Raw genomic sequence first — 22,613 nt, 5'->3', positions numbered from 1 at the left:
CTATTTATAGTAACTATAGACAACATTAAATATTTGGGAATCTACCTCCCAAGACAAACCCAGAAACTATGAACACAATTATAAAGAAATTCTCACCCCCCTCAAAAATCAGATCTAAATAATTGGAAAAATGTCAATTGCTCATGGTTAGGTAGAGCTAATATAATAAAAATGACAATTCTATTCAAATTCAATTACTTATTCAGTACCATACCAATCAAACAGCCAAATAACTATTTTATTGAGCTAGAAAAAATAGAAACAAAATTCATCTGGAACAACAAAAGGTCAAGAATAGCAAGGGAACTAATAAAAAAATATACAGGAAGGTGGCCTAGCTTTATCAGATCTGAAACTATGCTATAAAGTAGCAGTCATCAAAACTGCCTGGTACTGATCAGTGGATTCAGATAGGTTCAGAAGAAACCATAGTAAATGACTACAATAATCTACTGTTTAACAAACTCAGAGACATCGGCTTCTGGGATAAGAACTTACTATTTGACAAAAATTGTTGGGAAAACTGGAAAATAGTATGGAAAAAACTAGATGTAGACCCACATCTCACACCCTATACTAAAATAAGGTTAAAAAGAGTAGAGGATTTAAACATAAAGAGTTACACCATAGATAAATTAATAGATCAAGAAATACTCTTATCTATCAGATCTATGGAAAGGGGACAAATTAATGACCAAACAATAATTAGAGTACATTATAAATGTACTCTATAAATGATTTAGACTATACTAAATTTAGACTATATTAAATTAAAAAGTTGTTGCACTAATAAAATCAATGCTGCCTAAATTAGAAGGAAAGCAGAAAGCTGGAAAACAATCTTCCTAACTAGGAGTTCTGATAAAGGTCTTATTTCTAAAATATATAGAGAATTGCATCAAATTTATAAGGTTACAAATCATTCCCCAATTGATAAATGGTCAAAGAATATGAATAGATAATTTTCTAATGAAGAAATTAAAGCTATACATAATCATATGAGAAAACACTCCAAATCATTATTGAGAAGAGAAATACAAATTAAAACAACTATGAGGTACCATCTCACACCTATCAGATTGATGAAGAAGAGAAAAAGGGAAAATGATCAATGTTGGAAAGGTTGTGGGAGGATTGAGACATTGATGCATTGCTGGTGGAGTTGTGAACAGATCCAGCCATTCTGGAGAGCAATACGGAACTATGTCCAAAGAGCATACATACCCTTTGACCCAGCAATTCCAATTCTAGGCCTATATCTAGAAGAAATCATAGAAATAGGAAAGCCCCATATGTTCCAAAATATTCAAAGCAGCTCTTTTTGTAGTAGCAAAGAATTGGAAATTGAGGGGATGCCCATCAATTGGGGAATGGTTAAACTAGTTTCGGTACATGAATATTGTAGAATATTATTTTTCTGTAAGAAACCATAAATGGTCAGATTCAAAAGAAGCATGGAACAAGTTACAGGATCTGATGCTGAGCAAAGGGAGAAGAACCAAGAGAATAATGTGTCCATTAACAACAACATTGTGAGATGACCAACCCTAATGGAAAGCACTTCTTCTCAGCAGATCATAGAGTTAGGACTACCATATTAGACCCACTTTGTACAATGTTATCTCCATCCAGAGGAAGAAAAACAAAGCAAAACAAAAAACCCCCTTCAGAATCTGATGAACATTTTATAAAAATTATCTCTAATGTATCTCTTTCCCTTAATTTTAATTCCTCATACCACAAATGACTAATCTGTAAACATGTTTATCAAAAATATGTATGTACAATGTTAACCTGATTGTTCACTACTGAGGGGAGGGGGGTGAGAAGGGAGGGCGGAAGGAAATTTTATAACTTAAAAATATACATATGTATATGGATGAATGCTGAAAAATAAAAAAGGGAAAAGAGAATGCATCATAGTGACTTTCTCCCATTTTCACATGACATAATTTCATTGTTCAGTGAGAAAGTTTCACGGCAGAAAAACTAAATAGTTTTGGTTGGATTTAAGAAATCTTTTTCGTTCCTTGTGTATCAATAATATACAACTATAGATACTGATTTCATCTTACTTAGGATCCAGTTATTACAATCCTAGAATTATAAAATATTAGAGCTGGGAGTGACTTCAGGGCTCCTCTCATCCCATTGACTCATTTTTACAGATGAGATGCTCAACTTGCCAAAGGACAAACAATTCATTATTGGTCATCATTCAATAAAGAACATTTTAATTCAGATAGAGACTCAATGATATCTTTGTGTCCTCTCTTTGCTCATTAGCCTTGCCCATCTTCACAGGAGTGACAACAGAGAAGAGTTGAACTTGGTAAAATCCATTGCAATGACACTTGATGAATACTCATCTAAAATCCATACTATCTGTCCACTGTGTGATAATGTCTTCAAGTCTAAGAAAACATCCTTTATGAAAACAAAAGTAGACACCTCCTGTCTCTAACAGTTTTTGCCCTTGCTCTCATCCTTGTTACTTCAAGTCAGTCCTTGGTACTCTCCTCAGTTCACCTATCTTTAATTGCTGATGCCCTGAGCAGGCATCTCTTCTACAGAATTGTCACTTAGATAGTCAGGGATGTGGAAGTGAAGATGCAACATATGCTTTTTGGGGAACTTTGGCTAATTTTCAAGTCAGTCAAATGAGATTCAGGGAAAGAGAGTCACTGACTTGATAAATGATGCTTCACACTAAGCTAGGGCTTTATCTGAATTAGGAACCCAGCTCTGAACAGCTCCCAAAGCTTGGCTGGGTTCTCAGACCACACTGCAGTATCTGTGAAGCAGACGCGTGTCCAGCATACATTAGATAACTAGGATGAAAGTGGCTCACTTATAAATTGGCTATTTTCTGGATGGGAAAATTAGACCTCAAGTACGAAAACAGCATGCAGTTCTTGAAATGTACATGCTAATTAGCCCTGTTAGGGACAACCAGAAACAATCATCTTTAGCAAAGAGGGAAGACAATAAGGGTTGTCGGAGCACCAGATTCTTGGCTGATGCAGCCTCACTGGACCGTTACCAATGAAGAGGCTTTGTGTTCTTTCTTTCTTTCTACCAGTTGGCTGCTTGCCCAGCTCTTGCGATACTAAAGGAAAAATGCCACCATCACACACTGTGTAAAAAACTGCACCTTCTATTCTGTTCAATTGCTACACCAAAATTTAAGGGAGAGGGAATTTTGCTACCACAAGGAGGCAGTGTGCTCAAGTAGACTAGTGACCAATGTATGCAAGCTTAGACTCTAGCTCTGCCATGGTGATTCCCTAACCTTGGACAAAGGAGAGGTGAAATCATTGAATGCCAGTGATGGGAAAAGTCTTCAAAGGCAGTGAAACGGCATAGTGGATAATATGCAAGGTCTGGAGTCAGGAAGACTCAACTTCCTGAGTTCAAATCTGGTCTCCAACACTAGTCATGTAACCCTGGACAAGTCATTTAACCCTGCTTGCCTCAGTTTCCTCATCTTTAAATGAGTTGGAGATCAAAATGGCAAACAACTCCAGTATCTTTGCCAAGAAAGTCCCAAATAGGGTCATGAAGAATTAGACCTGGCTGAAATAACTCAACAAAAACCAAAATCTATTCCTTGTAGATGAAAAAATTCAGACTCAGAAAGAGATGAAATGGGTTGCAATTAGGTGATGCAATTAAGAAATGGTATATATGGGACTAGAACTAATAATCTTGTGTGTAGGCTAGTGGGGAAAAAAAGCACTGAATGTAGAGTACGACAATCAGGGTTCCTTTGGTCATTCTACTTTACAATATCTATCATTTTCACCACCATCATTATCATCGTCATCATCATCATCATTTTTCAACCTTACCTAAGGACTTACTCCCTGTGGATCTCTTGTTTATTCATCTATAAAATGTGAGATGAATTTGAAGTTTCCTTAGTTCAAATATTTTATGATTCATCTCTTTTCATCAGAACTCAGCTAATCATAACCAGCAAAAACTAAGTTTTGGTGCAATGTAAAGAATACAAACATTCAGAAGTCTCAGTTTTAAAGCTTATCAATGGAGCAACAAACAGGAATAAAGTGTTGAGCATTTGTTCAAATGAGAAAGATCTAGTTTCTAATCCTACCTGCAGCATTTACAGGAAATGTAAGTATGAGCAAGTCACTTAACTACTCAGAGTCTCAGTTTCCTCATCTATAAAATTGCTCTCATAAAAAAACAAGTATTATTACACTTGTGTCATAGGAGCACTTTTGATATTAATGATTCCATTCTCAGTTTGTAATGAGAATTCATGTGTCAAGCTCATAGGTAGTAAATAGCTATGATATATAGATGTGACAAAAATGATTTTCAAAACTTAAAATGATACATTAATTTCAATTATAATTACTGCACTGCATGACCATGTAAACAACATCTCTGATGCTAAATTTTCTTATATTTAAAATGGGGAGAATGTTGTTAAATCATGTCTGACCCTATGTGATCTCATTTGGGATTTTCCTGGCAAAGATGCTGGAATGGTTTGTTTTTTCATTCTCCAGCTTATTTACAGATGTGGAAACTGAGGCAAATAGGGTTAAGTGACTTATTTAGGATCATACAATAAGTATGTAAAACCAGATGTGAAGTCAGATCTTCCTGATTTCAGGGTCTGGTGCTCTTTCCACTGCACTGCCTAGCTGTCCATAAAATGGAAAGAGTAACATGTACTATTTATCTCTCAGGATTGTTATAAGAAAAGTACTTTCTAAAGCAATAATGTGTGTGTGTGTGTGTGTGTGTGTGTAAGCTATTATCATTATTTTGAACCCTACTCTCTTTTACTATCCTGGGAAAAATAAAGATTCAGACAATTCTCTCACCCCACTGCAGCTGATTCTAGATCAGATATTCTTTCCTTAAAAAAACAACTTTTTTTTTGATAACTGAATTTCAATTTCAATAGTTTCCTTTGTAATTCTTTGTATTTTATTTTATACATTTAAAATATTCTTCTGAGAAGGGGTCCATAGATTTCAGTCAGACTGCCAATGCCTAGTTCTATAACATAAAAAAGAAGAGCTCCCAAGCCCTTGTCCAATAAAGACTGATTTTCAGAGACTGAAAATATTTAGTTACGTTTCTTATACCATTCTTCCTAAGATTTAAAAGGAAACTTTTTTGGAAAGGATCCATTATAGAGAGATGTTTAACAAAAAACACCATGGAACTTAAAGGGTTCTTAAACCCTCAGTTACCAGAGAATCAAAATAAAGCCTCTCTTTACCTGAAAATTCCAATTATGTTTTTGTAAATAATTCTTCTCAGCATACAAAAAGTGGCCAATGTAGTAAGAAGATTAAATTCTTTAAAATATGAGAGCATATGCCCTCTCCCAAAGAAATAAAAGAAAGAGGGGTAGGATTTACATGTACACAAATATTTTTAGTTGCTCTTCTTGAGGTAGCCAAATATTACAAAGAAAATACATATCCTCTTATTGGAGAATGGAAATGGCTAAATAAATGACAAATTGAGAGAACAATACCATAGATAGACAATTTCAGATGACACTGAGAAGGCCTCTTTGAACTAAGGTAAAGCAAAGTGAACAGAAGTAGGAAGCAACATAGAGAAAAATTTTGAAAGACTATAATATGCTGATCAACACAATCACAAATCATAAAGTCAAACATGCCATTCACCTTCTAATAGACGATGATCTTAAAGAGAAGAAAAATAAATTTTTTGACATATCTAATGTGGACATCTGCATATACATACATACATATGGAGAGAAACAGAGACACAGAGAGAAAGAGACACAGAGAGACAGACACAGAGATATTTGGTTTTTTCTTTTCTTTTTTTTTTAAATCTTTTCAGTGTGGTAAGGGGGTGTTTTGGGAGGGACAGAGACAGATTAATAAAAGTGCTAAACAAATTAATAAAAAACCAAGTCTGACCTCTTGATGACTGAATTAACAGAGAATGCAAATATCCAGGATAACCTATTTTCCTTCTTTTGGTTATGTTGCATTTACTTCATCAGTAACTCAGGCAGAGCAAGAGTAAAAGTTTAATGGAAGAAAAAAATGGAAACAATTGGCTAAATGAAAATTTAGAAGTCTTTTTGCATTTCATCGATCCAAGATCTTTCTGTTCTAATCCTTATTACCACTCTTCTCCTTTCTCCCCTTCATGTATTCAGATTAGACTTGAGTGCTGGCTGTAGACACAAAAAATTATTCTAAATTTGAATACCATGTTATATTTTGCACTTCTATCATCCTACAAAGAAGGAAATTGCCTCCACTGGATACTAATGACATCATACTTTCTAGTCTATTTGTCCTGTGTTCTGATTGCTTTGCAGGCAAATTGTCTTTTGCCTCTATTTAAATTGCTTTTCTGATATCTTTTATGTAGACCTTTTGATTAAATGAATGTAATGCATGCCCAAATGAAAGGACTCTGCTTTGCCTTTATATATTCTCAGTGAGGAAGATATTCTCTTCTTTGAGCCATACAGCTCACAACCAGCAAAAAAGAAGGCACAGCTAGCAATTTCCCGAGATCCTTTTTTACCGGAGAACGTAGAGGAAGAGTGCTTCTAATGATAGAGAAACAAAGAGACTAGAGGGAAATATAAAAATGCATAATCTCTTACCCCAATAATCTGGCTGAATAAAAGAGCATAGAGGGGATTGACTGCACCATTCAGAGCTGCTCCAAAGGAACCTGCCAGCATATAAGGCCATTCTGGAGTGTTGTACTTCAAAATTCTCATAACTGGAGCAGGTTCAATTTTTTCTTCAAAAGGATGACCCTTAAGGGGGGGGGATATGTTATTATTCATTGTTAGATCAGGTGGGCACTTGCAAATATCATATGCTTACACATACTTAGGAGTTACTATAGGCTAAGACCTATAACAAACAAAAATGATTACTAAGTTTATTAAAATGATTCTGCTTACACTTATTTTTAAGCAGTATTTTATTTTTTCCAGTTACGTATAAAGACAATTATTAGCTTTCACCTAAAAAATTTTGAATTAGAATTTTTCTCTCTCACTCTCTAAAACAGTAAGCAATTTGATGTAGGTTATATATAAAAGTGCAATCATGTTAAAATATATTTCCATATTAGTCATGTTGTAAAATAAGAAACTGACCAAAAGGGAAAAAATACATACAAAAAAGTATGCTTCCTTGTGCATTCAGACTATATCAGTTCTTTCTGTGAATGTGAATATCATTTTTCATTATGAGTCCTTTATGAGCATTCATGAGACATTCACAGTTGACCATCATACAATGTTTTTGTTACTGTGTACAATGTTCTCCTACTTCACTTTAAATCAGTTCAGGTAAGTCTTTCCAGGGTTTTTTTTTAATTCACCAGCTAGTCATTTCTTTCATCACAATAGTATCCAAATTGATCCAGGAATTCCCCATTGATGAGCAGTACCTCAATATTTAATTCTTTGCCACCACAAAAAGAGCTACTATACTTCTGTTCACATCTATCTTTTTCCACTTGTTTTAAGATCTCTTGGGTATACAGACTAGTGGTGCTTTTGCTGGATCAAAGAGTATGAACAGTTTTATAGCCTCTTGGGTATAGTTTCAAATTGCTCTCCAGATGGTTGGACCAGTTCACAATTTCATCAACAGTACATTAGTGTCCCAATTTTTCTTCATACTCTCCAACATTTATCATCTTCCTTTTCTGTAATATTAGTTATTCTGATAGTTGTGAGGTGATACTTCAGAGTTGTTTTAATTTGCATTTCTCTAATCAAGAGTGATTTAAAGCATTTTATATGGCTATTGATAGCTTTAATTTCTTCATATGAAAACTGCCTGTCAATATCCTTTGATCATTTACCAGTTGGGGAATGAACTCCTTTTCTTAGAAATTTGACTGAGTTTTCTATATATCGAATGGAATGATTAATACTTAGCTATATGTTTTAAGGAAAAGATGTTTTCATTTAATTCACTAATGCCCATAATTAAATGTTTGAATTTTCGCATCTCATATTTCTTAATTATGCTTAGGATTTAACCATCACTTTAACATACTGGACTATACACTGGATAATAAAGTTACAAATTATTCATTCATAATAAAAATGGTATCTATAAAACCCCAGGTCAATTTCTGTTATGGATCTTTTCTTTGAATAATGTTTTTAAATACATGAAATGAAATATATTGGATTGCAAAGAAAACCAATTATATTTAAATGGTTATAAAATATTTTTAAAGATAAGTCCTCAGCTCACAAAATCACAACCTCTGGTCTTACAAGGTGGTATATTTCCATAATTCTTGCAACTGGAGAGATTGTGACTGGTAGATTTTTTTAACTCAGGAAATATTCCCACTCAATCTTTCATCAAATACATGCAATATAATTGTAATATATAAAATGTAGACAGTGTTAATTTATCTATAAATGTAATGAAATATTTTAAAATATGTATTTCTTTCTTTCATAGACAAAAAACTCTTCAATGAATTTTATTTCATAAATATAATGTCAGATGTAACTAGGGAAGAATTTTAAAATAATTTTATATATGACCCTCTTAGGAAGTCAAAAATAATTTCAGCAAATAGAAGACTAGTTCTCTTAATTAGACTAACAGTTTAAGTATAATGAGGAAAAATAATTTAGGCCAGTAGTATCCACTCATATTATCTTGCTTTTTAATTTTCTCTAATGTTTTGTATTTTCTTGCTGTTCATTTTCTTACAAAACCTTTCTGCTTGCCCAAGTATTTCATCTCAGAATTAAATACTGTGTTGAATTGTGTCCATTATTGTACTATTACAAATGACTGTACTTGCCTATTGAACCATAGAATAACTAGCAGTTTGCTGTCTTCTTATCAGCAGTTTTCTTATCCATAGTGACATTAGCCAGTATGTCATCAATCTCTCAAAGTACTGTTCTGGATCCACCATCCAGTAGCCTAACATGATGGGAATTTTCTGGGAGTTCTAGGAATGGATAGCCTCTTAATACTGAACATGTCTCTAGATCAGGAATTTCTTTTTTTTTCTTTTTTTTGAGACTGAGTCTCTCATGTAGTCTGGAAGTGAATTGTCTACTAATGGATTTGATCCCACTACTGATGCTTTGATCCCACTAGTAGTGGGATTTATGACCTTATCAGGTTCGCCCTTCTTTAATCAGCCTAGTGCCTCCCTGTCCATGCCAGGGACTCACTATATTGATGCTGGACACAGGATCAGCTTTAGCCCTTCTAAATCTCAGAATTCCTGAGTTAAAGAAATCTACCAGTCATAATCTCTCCAGTTGCAAGAATTATAGAAATGTACCAACCTTGTAAGACCAGAGGTTGTGATCTTATAATCTGAGGACTTACTTATAACCATTTTAAATATAATTGGTTTTCTTTTCAATCCAATGTATTTCATTTCATGCATTTAAAAACATTATTTAAAGAAAAGATCCATGAGTTTCACTAAATTGTCAAAAGGCTCCATGATATACACACTCTCAAAAACTTGACTCCCTCCTCTCATCATCAAAACAGCTAAATTCACAGATAACCCAAAGACTATTTTAGCAAATTACTCTGACTCATATCCCTAAAGATATTAGCAAAATCAATGTAAATTATTTTGTATAATGCTCTTTTTAGCACCTAGAAATGGTGTATAGAAATCTTCATCAAGTAAATATATGAGCTGATGAGTTTGTCATGCAACAAGCATTAAAGAAATGAGATGAACAATTATTATCATAAATTAATAATCTTAAGTGAGTAAAAAATATAGAAATATATCCAGTATGTTGGATGGATCTTTTATAGGGGACTTCCAGAAAAAGATGGACAAGAATAATACCCAACCAGAACATAAGGCAGGGTTATAGGTAGAGTCAAAGAGGTCACATTCATCAAAGTATTAAACCCTTTCCCCCCTCCCTCTTTAATCCCCTTTGATGCAAGTACAACTGAAAAAAGAAACTAATCTAAAGCACAAACTAAGAAAGGAAGAAACACAAAAGATTGGATAATAATCTTTGAAACAGTAGAAATTTAACTACCCAAGATACACGAGAACAATGAAGAACATGAAATGATATATAGAATACATTTTAAGGAATGACATTGGAAGTTCATTTTGCTCTCATAGCCTGAAATAATAGTAAGAGGGAAAAAGTCATTCATTGATTGGATTTCATCATAACCAGAGTTTCTTAGGAACATTATTATCATAGTCAGTCTGATTAAATAAAAAATTTTCCCTTTATCTCCAGTTTTGAAGATCAGGTGAATATGTAGTTTCTAACCTAGTCTCCAATACTCAGTTCCATAGATCAGATAAAGACTCTTTCTATTCAATTTTTGACTTGTTCCAGTCTACAAAGTCTTCTGTTTATCTGTGCTCTTTAGGAGCTGCCATATTCTTGATAAAGAGAGTTCCAATTACAGCAGTCATTACATAGTTTCTATCATTTCCTTTCATAATCTACATTGAGCAATATTTCACAGTATCTAAGGATAATAATATACCTGCAACTTCTTGGAGTCCTCAATTCCTATCATCAACCCTTCTTTTTTCAGAAAACAAATCTGTATGATAACCATTAGTTTAATCCTTCTTTATCTATATATTATTGGTTGAGTTCTTCCCATGGAAAGCTTTTCAATTCCATTCTATGAGCCTTTCATATATTCCTTTCAGAAGTCCACCATTTTGGACAATTCCAAATATAACTATTGTTTAATAGAATTATATATACCTGATTATTACAAAAACATTTCTGTATGTTAACATTTACTACTTTCTCTGATAATGTCTTTCAAACCTCTTTCTCTTTTCAAAAGAGGAAGTGTCAAACCTTCCATAGTTCTCTTTTTTGTTTTTTTGTTTGTTTTAATTTTTGGTTAAGATACTTCCCAGCTTTGTAAGATGTCATACTTATTTATTTGTTTTTTTAATTTATTTTTATTCTAATTTTGTACAATTTTTTTTACATTAATAAAATATTCTTGTTTACAATGATGTCATACTTATTTATATCAATTGTTCTTGACTTTTTGGTTCTGGTAGCACATATCAATTAGAGAAAACTATTCCATGTGGAAATTATATATTCTAGATTTCTCGTTATAATTGGATCTATTTTTATACAATTTATGATAATCAACAAAAGCAATATAAATGTTATGGCACTTTTGAGTGATTTCTTCTGTAATTATCTAATTATAAATTGCTCTTTAAGTCCCTAGGACTTTTTAAAGCATATCCTTTTTGTTCTTCAGTCGATATTCTGGATTTTTTTAAAAGAATTTATAGGGTTTTTTTTTTAGGTTTTCACAAGGCAAATGGGGTTAAGTGGCTTGCCCAAGGCCACACAGCTAGGTAATTTTTAAGTGTCTGAGATCGGATTTGAACCCAGGTACTCCTGACTTCAAGGCCGGTGCTTTATCCACTACACCACCTAGCCGTCCCTATAGCTTTTTTTTTAGTAAATCAATTTGTGAATTGTTTAAAGAAAGTACCAAACATATGATTGGTCAGTGATGATCTCCTCTTTTAGTACTAGATGTGTTTCTCATCTTTTTAAAAACATTTTTTTTGTTTCTCATCTTTTAGCAGGATATGTGCAATACCTTCTGTTAAGAAAATTAGAATCAGTTTTTTATCTGAGAGAAAACTTATAAAGTTCTTTCTAGTAATTTATATGTCTTTGTAAAATGTGCCTGCCAATAATTATGGATCTTCTCTAGATTCAACATTTTCTAGTTTTATAGAAAACCTGAAACTTCAATCACATCCATTTATGTAGTTGTTCATTATATTAATGGTACACATTTTTTTCCTGTTTCCTATTTGATGCAACATGTGTTTTTGTTGTGTTGGACCTCTTATGATCATAAAGACTCTTTCTCCTTATCATTCATTGACCATGACATCTGAAAAGATTAGTAAGGGAAGATACATCCAACTGGAAGCAGAGAGAGAGCTATGAAGGATAAATATGAGCAACCACAAACACAGATGGATACAGGAGTATCTGGAAGAAACAGTTTCAGGGAGAATGATCTCTTTGTGGAGGAGAGAATGCTAACTATGGACTCTAGAGAGGTACCAATCCTCAGAACCCAGCAGAGTGTTATACCTAAGAAAAAACTTAATGAGCATTCCACAAAGGGAAAAAAGAACTTTCATTGCTTTGCAAGGCATTATCTTGCTTTTTCATTTTCTATCTCCCTCTAGTCCTTCTCCTTTAATTATAACATAGAACTGAAGCATTTTTACTATTATACACACTTAACAAGGAATGTCTTAAATTTTTCTCTAAAATAAAAACTCATTAAATCTAAAATAACTAAATTCAGTTTCTTTTTGACTAATAACCTAAAATTTTTCCCCCTTTAGCATCAATGGTCCTCAACAGAAAAAAAAAATTACCCCATAGTTGACTGTTAGGTGGTCTTGAGTATATCTCCCCCCCTCAGAAACAAATGCTCATTTTATTTTAGATATCTAGATATTTCTAAATATAAATGGATAAGGACCTCATTTGTCATGGACAAATATAATGCAACTGATCTTATTCTTCCTAACTTCCTTATTAGTGACAAAAGGTATCATTATTCTCCCAACCACCAAGGCTCACAATCTTAACTTTTCAGTCTTTCACCTCACTTATCCAATTAGTTACCAATACCTCTCCTTTCTGTCTTCATTACATTTCTCATAAACACCTCTTCTCCTCTGACACTGTTACTACCTCTCCCTCCCCTCCACATCTATTAGACCAATCTTCCTAAAGTACAGGTCTGATCATAGGTCTTTACTATATCTTGAAGTTCTACTGTGAAATCTGTAGACTTAAAAAATGTTTTAAAAAGCTAATTGGAAAAAATATAAAAAAGAACTGAATTTTCTTTAAAATTTGTGTTTTGGTTTTGATAAGAGGTTAATATCTTTCTCTTCACAATAATTCTTTGAATGAGACAATAAGATGCAGTCATGCAGTGATTGTCAATGGAAGGCTAACAATGACTATGGAAGAAACCAGAACTGAAAGAAATATAATATCTAGAATGAGTAATATCATATGATTCTCATAAACATTTTCTTTCACAATGACTCATTCTCTTTCTTACAGGAAAACTGGAGTCTATAATCATATTCAAATCTTCCTAGAAGTTGGATAATCCTCTATTTGTAAAATGACTGCATTAAGACAAAAGAGGACCTTTATGTTACTTCCCACTCATTATCTTTTGTTTGTAAACCTCACTATAATTCACTTCATTTATTATAATGGGTCACAAATGTTCACAATAACTAAGGGCAATTGCTAAATTCTGAAACCAAAATGGAATCTGAGATGTTGTTAAAAGAAAATATGCTAACTGAACTTACTAAATACAAAGACATGAATTCTGTTGGTACTTATAAAATTATAATGTTTTGTTGGTTCTTTTCTAACTTGCCTTTATAAAAAATTATAGAAAACCATTGTTCTCATGCCATAGTAAGCGCAAATTTAATTAAGCAATGTCCATAAAACCAAGGATTTGTTGTACTACAGAGATATTTATACTTATGAGTAGATTCTTTTCTTGTATCTGTAGTCTTTTATCCTGTGATTTTCATTTGTTTTAGTTTTTCAAAAACCTGGGAAAAATTGTGTGGTTTTTAAAGAAAGAAAGCGCTCCATGAAACAAAATTAAAGTTGCAATCTTGGAAGGGGTTTTAGAAGGTAATGCATCCAACCCCTTATTTTACAGATTAGGAAGCAGAGGTCCAGAGAGATTAAATGATTTGCCTGGGTCACAGAGCTAGTGAGGATTTGAACACAGATCTGCAGAATCAAAATTCAGTGCCCTTTCCACTACTTTGTTCTGTAAATGACTTTAAATCAGACCTCATTTATTCTGAATGTGCTTCTTTTGGACAGGGTTTAGGCTCAAGTTTACCTTTGTTTAGCAAAGCCTTTATAATTATGCAAATTATGTGAAGTAGTGCAAATGTTTGTAAACATGACTGCAGGGGATATTTTAAACCATAAGAGAAGAGGATGTTTTCTAGCATTCTCAAGTATTTTAGAAGCACAATTACTTCTCAGTAATTAATTTACTAATTATAAGAAATCCTTATTGATTCATTAAAGTCCTCTATAAACCTCTATTACATGATGCTTTGGTCATTTGGTATGTTGGGAGGGACCTTGAGAATGTTACCATCTTCTTTTTTAAAGACAGAGGTCAGACTGTAAAGGTACTGCTTAAACAGTTTCCATTACTGTTAAGTACTTAAAAACAGTGAAAATTCTGACATGTTACTACTTGAGGATAACCCCCCCCATTAGTCTGAGTTAGAGCAAATTCTTGTAGAAAACCTAGTAAATCCATATGCTTAGGTTTCAATGACATCTTGATCATGTGGGTTTTATTTTATCCTCAGTTTTCCCCATGCATATTTATGTCTGACCTGGGTGACTTCTTCATAAGCAGGTATATTGTCTAAAGCAGGTAATGGAGGCTGGTGCATCAGATTAGAAAGCTGAGATTTGGATCTCTGTCGTAGGGAAGCTCTGAAAACAGCAAAATGAAAGAGATTTAAGTATTTCTGACACATTGGAACAAATTCCCTTTATACTCAGGTTTATACTGCAAGCATGAATTGAAAAAATTAACAAATCCACAAAAAATTTAATCTAGCATTAGTAGCAAAGGGCTTCCTGGCAAGATTTGTGATAGAACTGGCCATTTAGGTAATCAACCTAGGATGCAGGTATTCAGGGAAGAAGCCAGAAGTGCTGAAAGAAGACTCAGAGAATGATAAAGTGTGAATGCTGGGAGGGATTTAGGGAATGTTATGGTCTTCTATTTTAAAGAGGGAGGGTACTACCTAAAAGTAGCACAGCCTTTATGGTCAGAAGCTCACAGGAATATAATCTTCACATTCCTACTCCTCCCCTCCACCACTTCCAAGAAAAAGTTTTTCTTTCTTTCTTTCTTTCTTTCTTTCTTTCTTTCTTTCTTTCTTTCTTTCTTTCTTTCTTTCTTTCTTTCTTTCTTTCTTTCTTTCTTTCCCTCCCTCCCTCCCTCCCTCCTTCCTTCCTTCCTTCCTTCCTTCCTTCCTTCCTTCCTTCCTTTCTGCAAGGCAATGGGATTAAGTAGTTTGCCCAAGGCCACACAGCTGAGGTTGGATTTGAACTCTGGTACCTCTGACTCCACTGTGCCACCTAGCTGCCCAAAAGGCTATTCTTGTCTTCTATATTCATGGTTCACATCCTGCCCTTTCATGATTTAGACATTTCAAGGTTTCCTTGAATTCCCTGCTGAATTTTAGATGCTCAAGACCTGGAAATCAATGTGTCTGAAAACTTGGGAAAATTCCCCAGAGCTTCATTGTCCTTATCTGTAAAATGGGAATAACAATACATAAACCACTGACTCCACATGATTATTATGGAGGAAGTGCTTTGTGAACCTTGAATCAGGGTGGTTTTTTTAAATTGTTAATTCTATTGTTATTCATTGTAATCTAGTGCTCTAATCTGCTTTAGGACCTCAACTGACAGTTCCACCATCTTCAAATCTTACTGATGGGTTTATAAATTACATAAGAACAACTGATAGAACACTCATACACACACACACTTTCATGTCACAAGGAGACATGCTTTTATTTCACTGATATGTTCAATTTTATTCACAGGATTATATATTCACAGGCCCTAGAGGTCATTTATTTCAATCCCCTCATTTGACTGATGAAGCAGACCCAGCTTTCAAACTCAAGTCTTCTGACTCAATCCAGTTTATTTTCCACTAACTATGATGCCTTCTTAAAGCTTTTGAGAAGTGAAACCTTATATATCTCAACCCAGAAAATCTCCCCAGAACTGAAATTTGAAGCAGAGAGGGTCCAGGGTCCAAGTATTATCTTATTGATTGATTGATTGATTGGTGTCCTTTGTAATCAAAGCAGATTCATGACTTCAAGGGAATGATGACATAACTCGCACATTATGTTTATTATAGCGAGGGAAATTTTATACAAAGATATCCTTCTCACTGTCTTTTCTAGAATCACTATCATCCCATAGTCTGATCTAGAAGGAAACAGGACTTTTGGGGATGGTCTGGAAGTTATGAGAGTCCTTGACTTTTAAAACATGGGTCCCTCCCATATCATTGAGGTATCACAGAGTTTCATCAATGATGGCAAACACCAGTATGATGATTTTTTGATGATAACTTTGTGGCAACACTACATATAGCTAACTTGTCTCTCAATGATCCACTTTTTAGCATGGTACATTTACAATTTTTTGACAATGTGGTATAGTTAACTAGTTCGGAGTATTTGTATTGTGTGGCTGGAGGTGAAATTCTTGGATCAACACAAGATGGACTAGAACAAAATCATTTACCAAAAATGTTTTCATTAATCAAGAACAAGTGTCAGAGGTCTGAGGATGATCAGATCTGTCATCATTCCAACCATCCAACTAGCAAACCAGTGATGTTATTCCCATGATCTGCCAGGCAGCTTCCAAGATACCAAAGTTTTTGGGTTCCAGGGAAAGTATGGATGCAGAGCTGAGTAAAACAACTGTCTTAATGCTCAAGAAGACAGGGAAGACAGTGTTGTTTGTTTTTTGGTTGTTGTTGTTGTTGTTGCTGTTTTTTTTTTTTGATTTATTTTCATCATTTATTTATTTTTATAAATCTAGGATTAGCAGACTCTAAGAACTTGTAAATATACCTATCATTTGTAGATCCTATAAGGATAACCACAGATGTAGGTAAAATTACTTGTGCTTCAGAGGTTGCACCTATGGATTAACATCTCAGTCATTCTAAATATTTCTTTGCATATGATTTCCCTCTTCCCTCTAAGGTAAAAGGGCATGGTCCAACCAAATTGTATCACCTGATTTTCCTCTATGTAAACACATTCATGGGTGTGGAGCAGGGTGGTAACAAGGGCAATATTGTGCAGGTTCTATACAGCAAACATTAGGGATCACTCTGAGTAAAGTTGAAACAAAGATCTTATTTTTTTCATACATGTTTACTCAATATAGGGCCAGTTCAAAAATAGTTGGAATCAAAGAGGGGACACAAAGTTGGTCTAGTCCACAGATATTCTTACCTATTGGTCTGTCATGATGTCATACCCCGCCCCCCCCATTCTTAGATTCCCTAGCATTGGAGTTCTTTCTTTAGATTAGATAACATAAATAGAGTCATTTTCTCCAGAATGAATAGGCAACATACAAGACAGTTAAGTTTCAACTTGGGAAAGGCAGAGGATAAAGCAGTGGGTAGTGTTGGCAGCACTGTAGAATACCAGACTAGAAAGAGACCAATTAAGAGGTTATTGCAGTGGAGTAGGTAAGAGGTAATAAGGGCCTAATTGTGAGCTTTGAGGACCTTTCTTAGATGTTTCCATTAGTGCTTCATTTGTTTGCAGAAAACTAATTTCAGGTGACTTTATAGAATTCATGTACATTCCACAGGGAAGGGACTGAAATGTTGCAGAGATGAGTCTAATTTTTTTTAGTACAAATTTTTTCATAAGAGGGAAGGTGATACAATGGAAAGAAAATAACTCTTGAGTCAGAGGATCTGAATGCAAATCCTGCCTTTGACACTAATTATGTGACCTTAGGAAAGTCACTTAACCTCCTTAGAGCCTTAATTTGAATCGAACAAGCCCTCAGGTCTATTTCCAGCTGCTTATTTAGGTCTCTCCTCTTATTCCAGCTAATTTTATCTACCAAAGAATAGCAATTTCCTCACTATGTATAAATGTCTCTCTATGGATATTGGTCTGTGATCATTGAAAAGGCTGTTTTTAAAACTCATCAAATAGAGGGGGTGGCTAGGTGGTGCAGTGGATAGAACACCAGCCCTGTAGTCAGGAGTACCTGAGTTCAAATCTGGCCTCAGACACTTAATAATTATCTAGCCGTGTGGCCTTGGGCAAGCCACTTAGCCCCATTGCCTTGCAAAAAAAAAAAAACCTCATCAAATAGAAAGAGGATATTCTATAATGTACTTAATTACTATAAATGATAAACCTTAAGCAGACAACTTAGAATTTTTATTGAGGCTTTCATCTGAAAAACTCAAACCAGTACCTAAAAGTTTGTTTAAAAAAATCCCACTTCCTCATTTCTATCACCTTAGACCACCTTTGGTTCAAGACCACTCTTGTTATTTCCTTTTCTGAATGCTCAACTTGGGAGGTAAAAAAGGATACAGATTATTTTCTTTATTAGGAAAGCTATTTGTTCTCCTCATCACATTTATGATTTTTAATTTTCATTGATAGGCAATGTTGCCAGCCTCAGAGTTAGGAAGACTTGACTTCCAGTCTTGTCTATGGAACCTAATGACAATGAGATTTAAAAAAAAAATTACCGGTATCTGTCAGAGCAGGATGCTAATAGGGAAAATGCATAGGTTTGATTTCCAAGATAAAATTATATACTAATTGATTTGGGGGAACAAAAGATTAAAACAATCACTTTTCCATCTATCAGTTTTCTAGATTTGAAAAACAATTATGATCAGTAATGACAAGTCCACTGAGCCCTCAGTGTACCATGTGTCTCTATATTAAGATCAATAACCAAAAATGGATCTGCATTTTTTTAAGGGGAGGTTTCCTTACTAATGACATGAAAGATCTAGAACATCAATTTTAAAAAAAATTCCACTTAGGATCATTCTTTTGGAATCAAGACTACATGTACATAGCGGTAAGATCACTGGTTTTTGTTCAGTTAGTGTCCAACTCTTTGTTATCCCATTTGGGTTTTTCCTTGCAAAAAAACCTGGAATAGTTTGCCATTTCCTTCTCCAGTTCATTTTTCAGATGAAGAAACTGAGGTAAACAGAGTTAAGTGACTTGCCCAGGGTCACTTAGCTATAAGTGACTGAAGTTGGATTTGATCTCAGATCTTCCTGACTCCATATATGCCACTATTATCTATTGTACTATCTAGAAAACTATTGTACCGTGAAAAAGGACACACAAGAAGGATACAGAGAAATGCAGTACTCTTAAATAAAATGATGCAGAGTGAAGAAAGCTGAATTAGAACAACAATGTCCAGGATGTTCTAAAAATCTTTTTTGCAGTTTTAAATATTAGAGATATTAAAAAAAAACAAACTTTAAACTACACTAAGACTTTTGGGACATCATATATACACTAACTACAATTATGTGGTTTTTTGAAAAAGTGTCAATATCTGAAAATTGCTGATAAAGAGAAATCAGAAGAGGATATTGCAGTAAAATTTTTATTGTTATTGTATTAAAGTTACTATAAAGAGTTAAAAACAAATTGTAAGTATTTTGTAACTTACAGCTTATTTGTGAAATTTCATTTTGTTTGAATGATTTTATAGATTGTTGCTAAGTTTAATATAAAATGTAAGCTATTATTATTAAAACTTTAATATATATGACAGAAAACTGCATAATAGTTTTGACACTCAATATTTTTTATGATTTTTTTACTCTTCAGAGTCCTTCAAGTTAAGTGAATGTTTTGGGCGAAGGTAACTTTTTTCCTAAAATAAAAATGTATCTTCAAAATGAAAAAAAAAGAAAATCTTCCTTCAGAGAAGTCATCAGAATATTGAGCAAGTTGGTATTTGAAATCATTTTTGAAGACAGTATTTTTATCAGATCCTATTCAAACTTTTTCATTTAACAATTAACAACTGGAATGAGACACTCTTGTAAATGAATATCTTTTCAGGGCATAGACTTTAATTAAATGTCCTAGAAATAGTGCAGACAGTGGGAGAAATATGCCCTGATATTTCATTAACCTTGCTATTAGACCTCTAATCTTAACTCAAAAGAAAATCCTTAGTGACAGTATATTGATAACAAATAGAGCCTGACTGAATTGTTTATACTTACATCTTTATTATTGTTATTATATAAGCAATTTAATTTAATTTTCTAATTTAAGACTGAAGATTAGAGTTTGTCATTTTCCCAGTAAAAATAAGAATTATACTATTATGGTGAATAATAATATTTATTAACCAAGGAAATAATGAATTACCCAATAAATAGATCTTTGGAGAAACCTATTTTGACTGCTCCACAAAATACATTGCTCATCTAATTCAATAAAAATCATATAGGATGTTTGGTGAGTTACTGTGGCAATAAGATTTTTTTTTTAAATTACTGATATCTGTCAGAGCAGGATGCTAATAGGGGAAAAATAGTTTTGATTTCCAAGATAAAATGATATAATAATTGATTTGGGGGGAACAAAAGAATAAAAACAATCACTTTTCCATTTATCAGTTTTCTAGGTTCAACAAACAGTTCTTCTCAACCCCTCTCCCTGTATCCCAACCCATCATCACCATGATAAAGAGTATACTTTTAATCTCTTGCTTCTTAGAAACCCTAGCTTCCTTTAAGACTCAGGTGATGCCTCTTACAATGCACCTTTTCTAATCATCCTGATTATTAGTCCTTTCTCTAACATCTCCAAAATAATACAAATTATTTTGTAGTTTACTTATCAGCAGATATGCTATTTCCTACCCTCCCCTCTCATTCGGATAGAAACTCTTTGAGAATAGAGATTGTTTCATGTCTATCATTGTAACCTGGGATCCTAGTACAGTGTCTGAAGGTTTTTGAGGAACACTTCTTGAATTGCATTGACTGAGAAATCTTCCATTAAGTTGAGAAGGAAGTCAACATAGACACAATCCCTTTATTTGTTGATTATTGATGGATGTGTGATGTGACATATATACATTTGGATCTCCTTAAAATTCTGTACACCTGAGAAATGTACTAGTGGAGAATTCAGTTTTAGAACAACATGGAGAAGTTCTGAAAACCTTAAATTACACTACATGATTTAGGCTTACCGTAGACTGCTCTGATAACTCCCTCTTTGAAAGGTCTGATTTCTCTCAAAGCTGGCATCTTCAGGCACATCATCTTCTGTACAAGATAGCATGAACAACCTCTTAGCACATGGTGAAAATAGAATAGATGATAAGGAAAACAATTTATTTCAATGTTAAAATGGAACTGCAATATATGTTTGTTCAGGATAGAGAATAACACTAACATTGGGAAAAATAGGGTTTGCTATCTATCTAGCACTACTGAGCTAAAAATGTCCAAATCCTTGGAATGAGATTCCATAGTAGCCTATATATAGTTTCCTCAGGAAGACAAAATCACAATGAGAAACATAGGGAACCTGGGGAGACGTTTTCAGGAGTGTCAGGCAATTATAGACAAAGTCAATTAGAATAAGCGAGATTCATACAGGTGAAACTCAATGGACACATAGTTGACTTTATAAAGTACAGTATGTAGGGAAAATTTTTGTATTTATTTAGTTAAAAATTTAGAAAAGAAATAAATAGGCAATTATTAAGAGTTTTATATGTATTAGGTACTATATTAAGCACTTTGCTAATATTATATCATTTGATCTTCATTACAAGCTGGGGAGGTATCTCCAATAAATAGTTAAGGAAACTGAGGCAAGCAGGGTTAATTAAGTGACTTGCCCAGAGTCACACAGCTAGTAAGTTTCTGAGACCAGATTTGAACTCAGGTCTTCTCAATTCTAGGCTTTTCAGTCTATCCACTGTACCATCTAGCTGTAGCAGGTTAAAAAACAAAAACAAAACAAAGCACACACACACACACACAAACACAATGTTTCGCTATCTGAAAGCTTAGCTAATCAATCAATAGCAAAAACAAACAAGCAAATAATTATGAGGTTTCCACTTCCATGTGTACAGTGCATAGCTACATCTTAAGTCACCTTCTACACATTTACAATATCATTTTATAAGAGTAGGGAAAAAGGACACTTGCCTTCCACTGCCTTTTCATTTAAATTTTGGTCTCCTTGACTTTGCAAAGTCACCAGAGTGAAGTAAACACCTTTCCTATTCAACAGCTCCTCGTGAGTGCCCCTCTCTACAGCCTTTCCAAGTTCAAATCCAATGATGACATCTGCAGCTCGGATAGTAGACAGGCGATGGGCTATTGTGATTGTGGTACGTCCATGCTGAGCCTATGCGAAAGGATGGTTAACATATTTTTTTTATTTTTTCAGTGATCAGAATTAGTTTTTCTCCCATACTCTCCTGCCAGTAAAAAAATATATTTATGAGAAATATATATATATATACATATATATATGTGTATATATATATATATATATATATATATATATATATATATATATATATAAAATGAAGACAAATACATCTTTACATTGGCCATGTCCAAACGCATAGGTCTCATTCTATAATCTGAGTCCAACATCTCTCTCTGATAAGAGGGGTGTAGCTTGGTCTAGCACTGATCTCTTAGATGCTGGTCATTATATTGATCAGAATTGGGCAATATTTTAATGACAGAAATCTGAATAAAGACCAGGGACACTGAATCAAATTCTCTTCTCATTTCCTTAGAATGCTTTAACTGATCAGAAGTTTGCTACATAGGAACACTAATAAACAACTAATTTTACATGGACTAGATTGGGCCATCCTACTTTCTTTCTAATAGTCAAAAAGAGAATCT

General features: G+C 33.8%; 1 protein-coding gene across 4 annotated transcripts in view; it reads right to left on the bottom strand.

The window, feature by feature from the left end:
* Nucleotides 1-22,613, bottom strand: part of LOC141507788 (bile salt export pump-like) — a 157,461-nt gene that overhangs the window by 27,220 nt on the left and 107,628 nt on the right. For 3 of the 4 annotated variants that reach the window (XM_074215775.1, XM_074215772.1, XM_074215773.1), the window contains 4 exons: nt 21,897-22,098; nt 20,924-20,999; nt 14,476-14,578; nt 6,647-6,805 (listed from right to left, as the gene is read on the bottom strand). In XM_074215775.1, the coding sequence (XP_074071876.1) occupies nt 6,647-6,805; nt 14,476-14,578; nt 20,924-20,999; nt 21,897-22,098 (540 nt within the window). The remainder of the gene's footprint in view (nt 1-6,646; nt 6,806-14,475; nt 14,579-20,923; nt 21,000-21,896; nt 22,099-22,613) is intronic. The other variant, XM_074215774.1, reaches the window with a different exon arrangement.

Source organism: Macrotis lagotis, chromosome 1 (assembly GCF_037893015.1).
Source record: "Macrotis lagotis isolate mMagLag1 chromosome 1, bilby.v1.9.chrom.fasta, whole genome shotgun sequence".
In the NCBI taxonomy this organism is placed as follows: domain Eukaryota; kingdom Metazoa; phylum Chordata; class Mammalia; order Peramelemorphia; family Peramelidae; genus Macrotis; species Macrotis lagotis.
The sequence above is the reverse complement of the archived record's forward strand: the minus strand, read 5'-3'. Positions and strand labels throughout refer to the sequence as shown.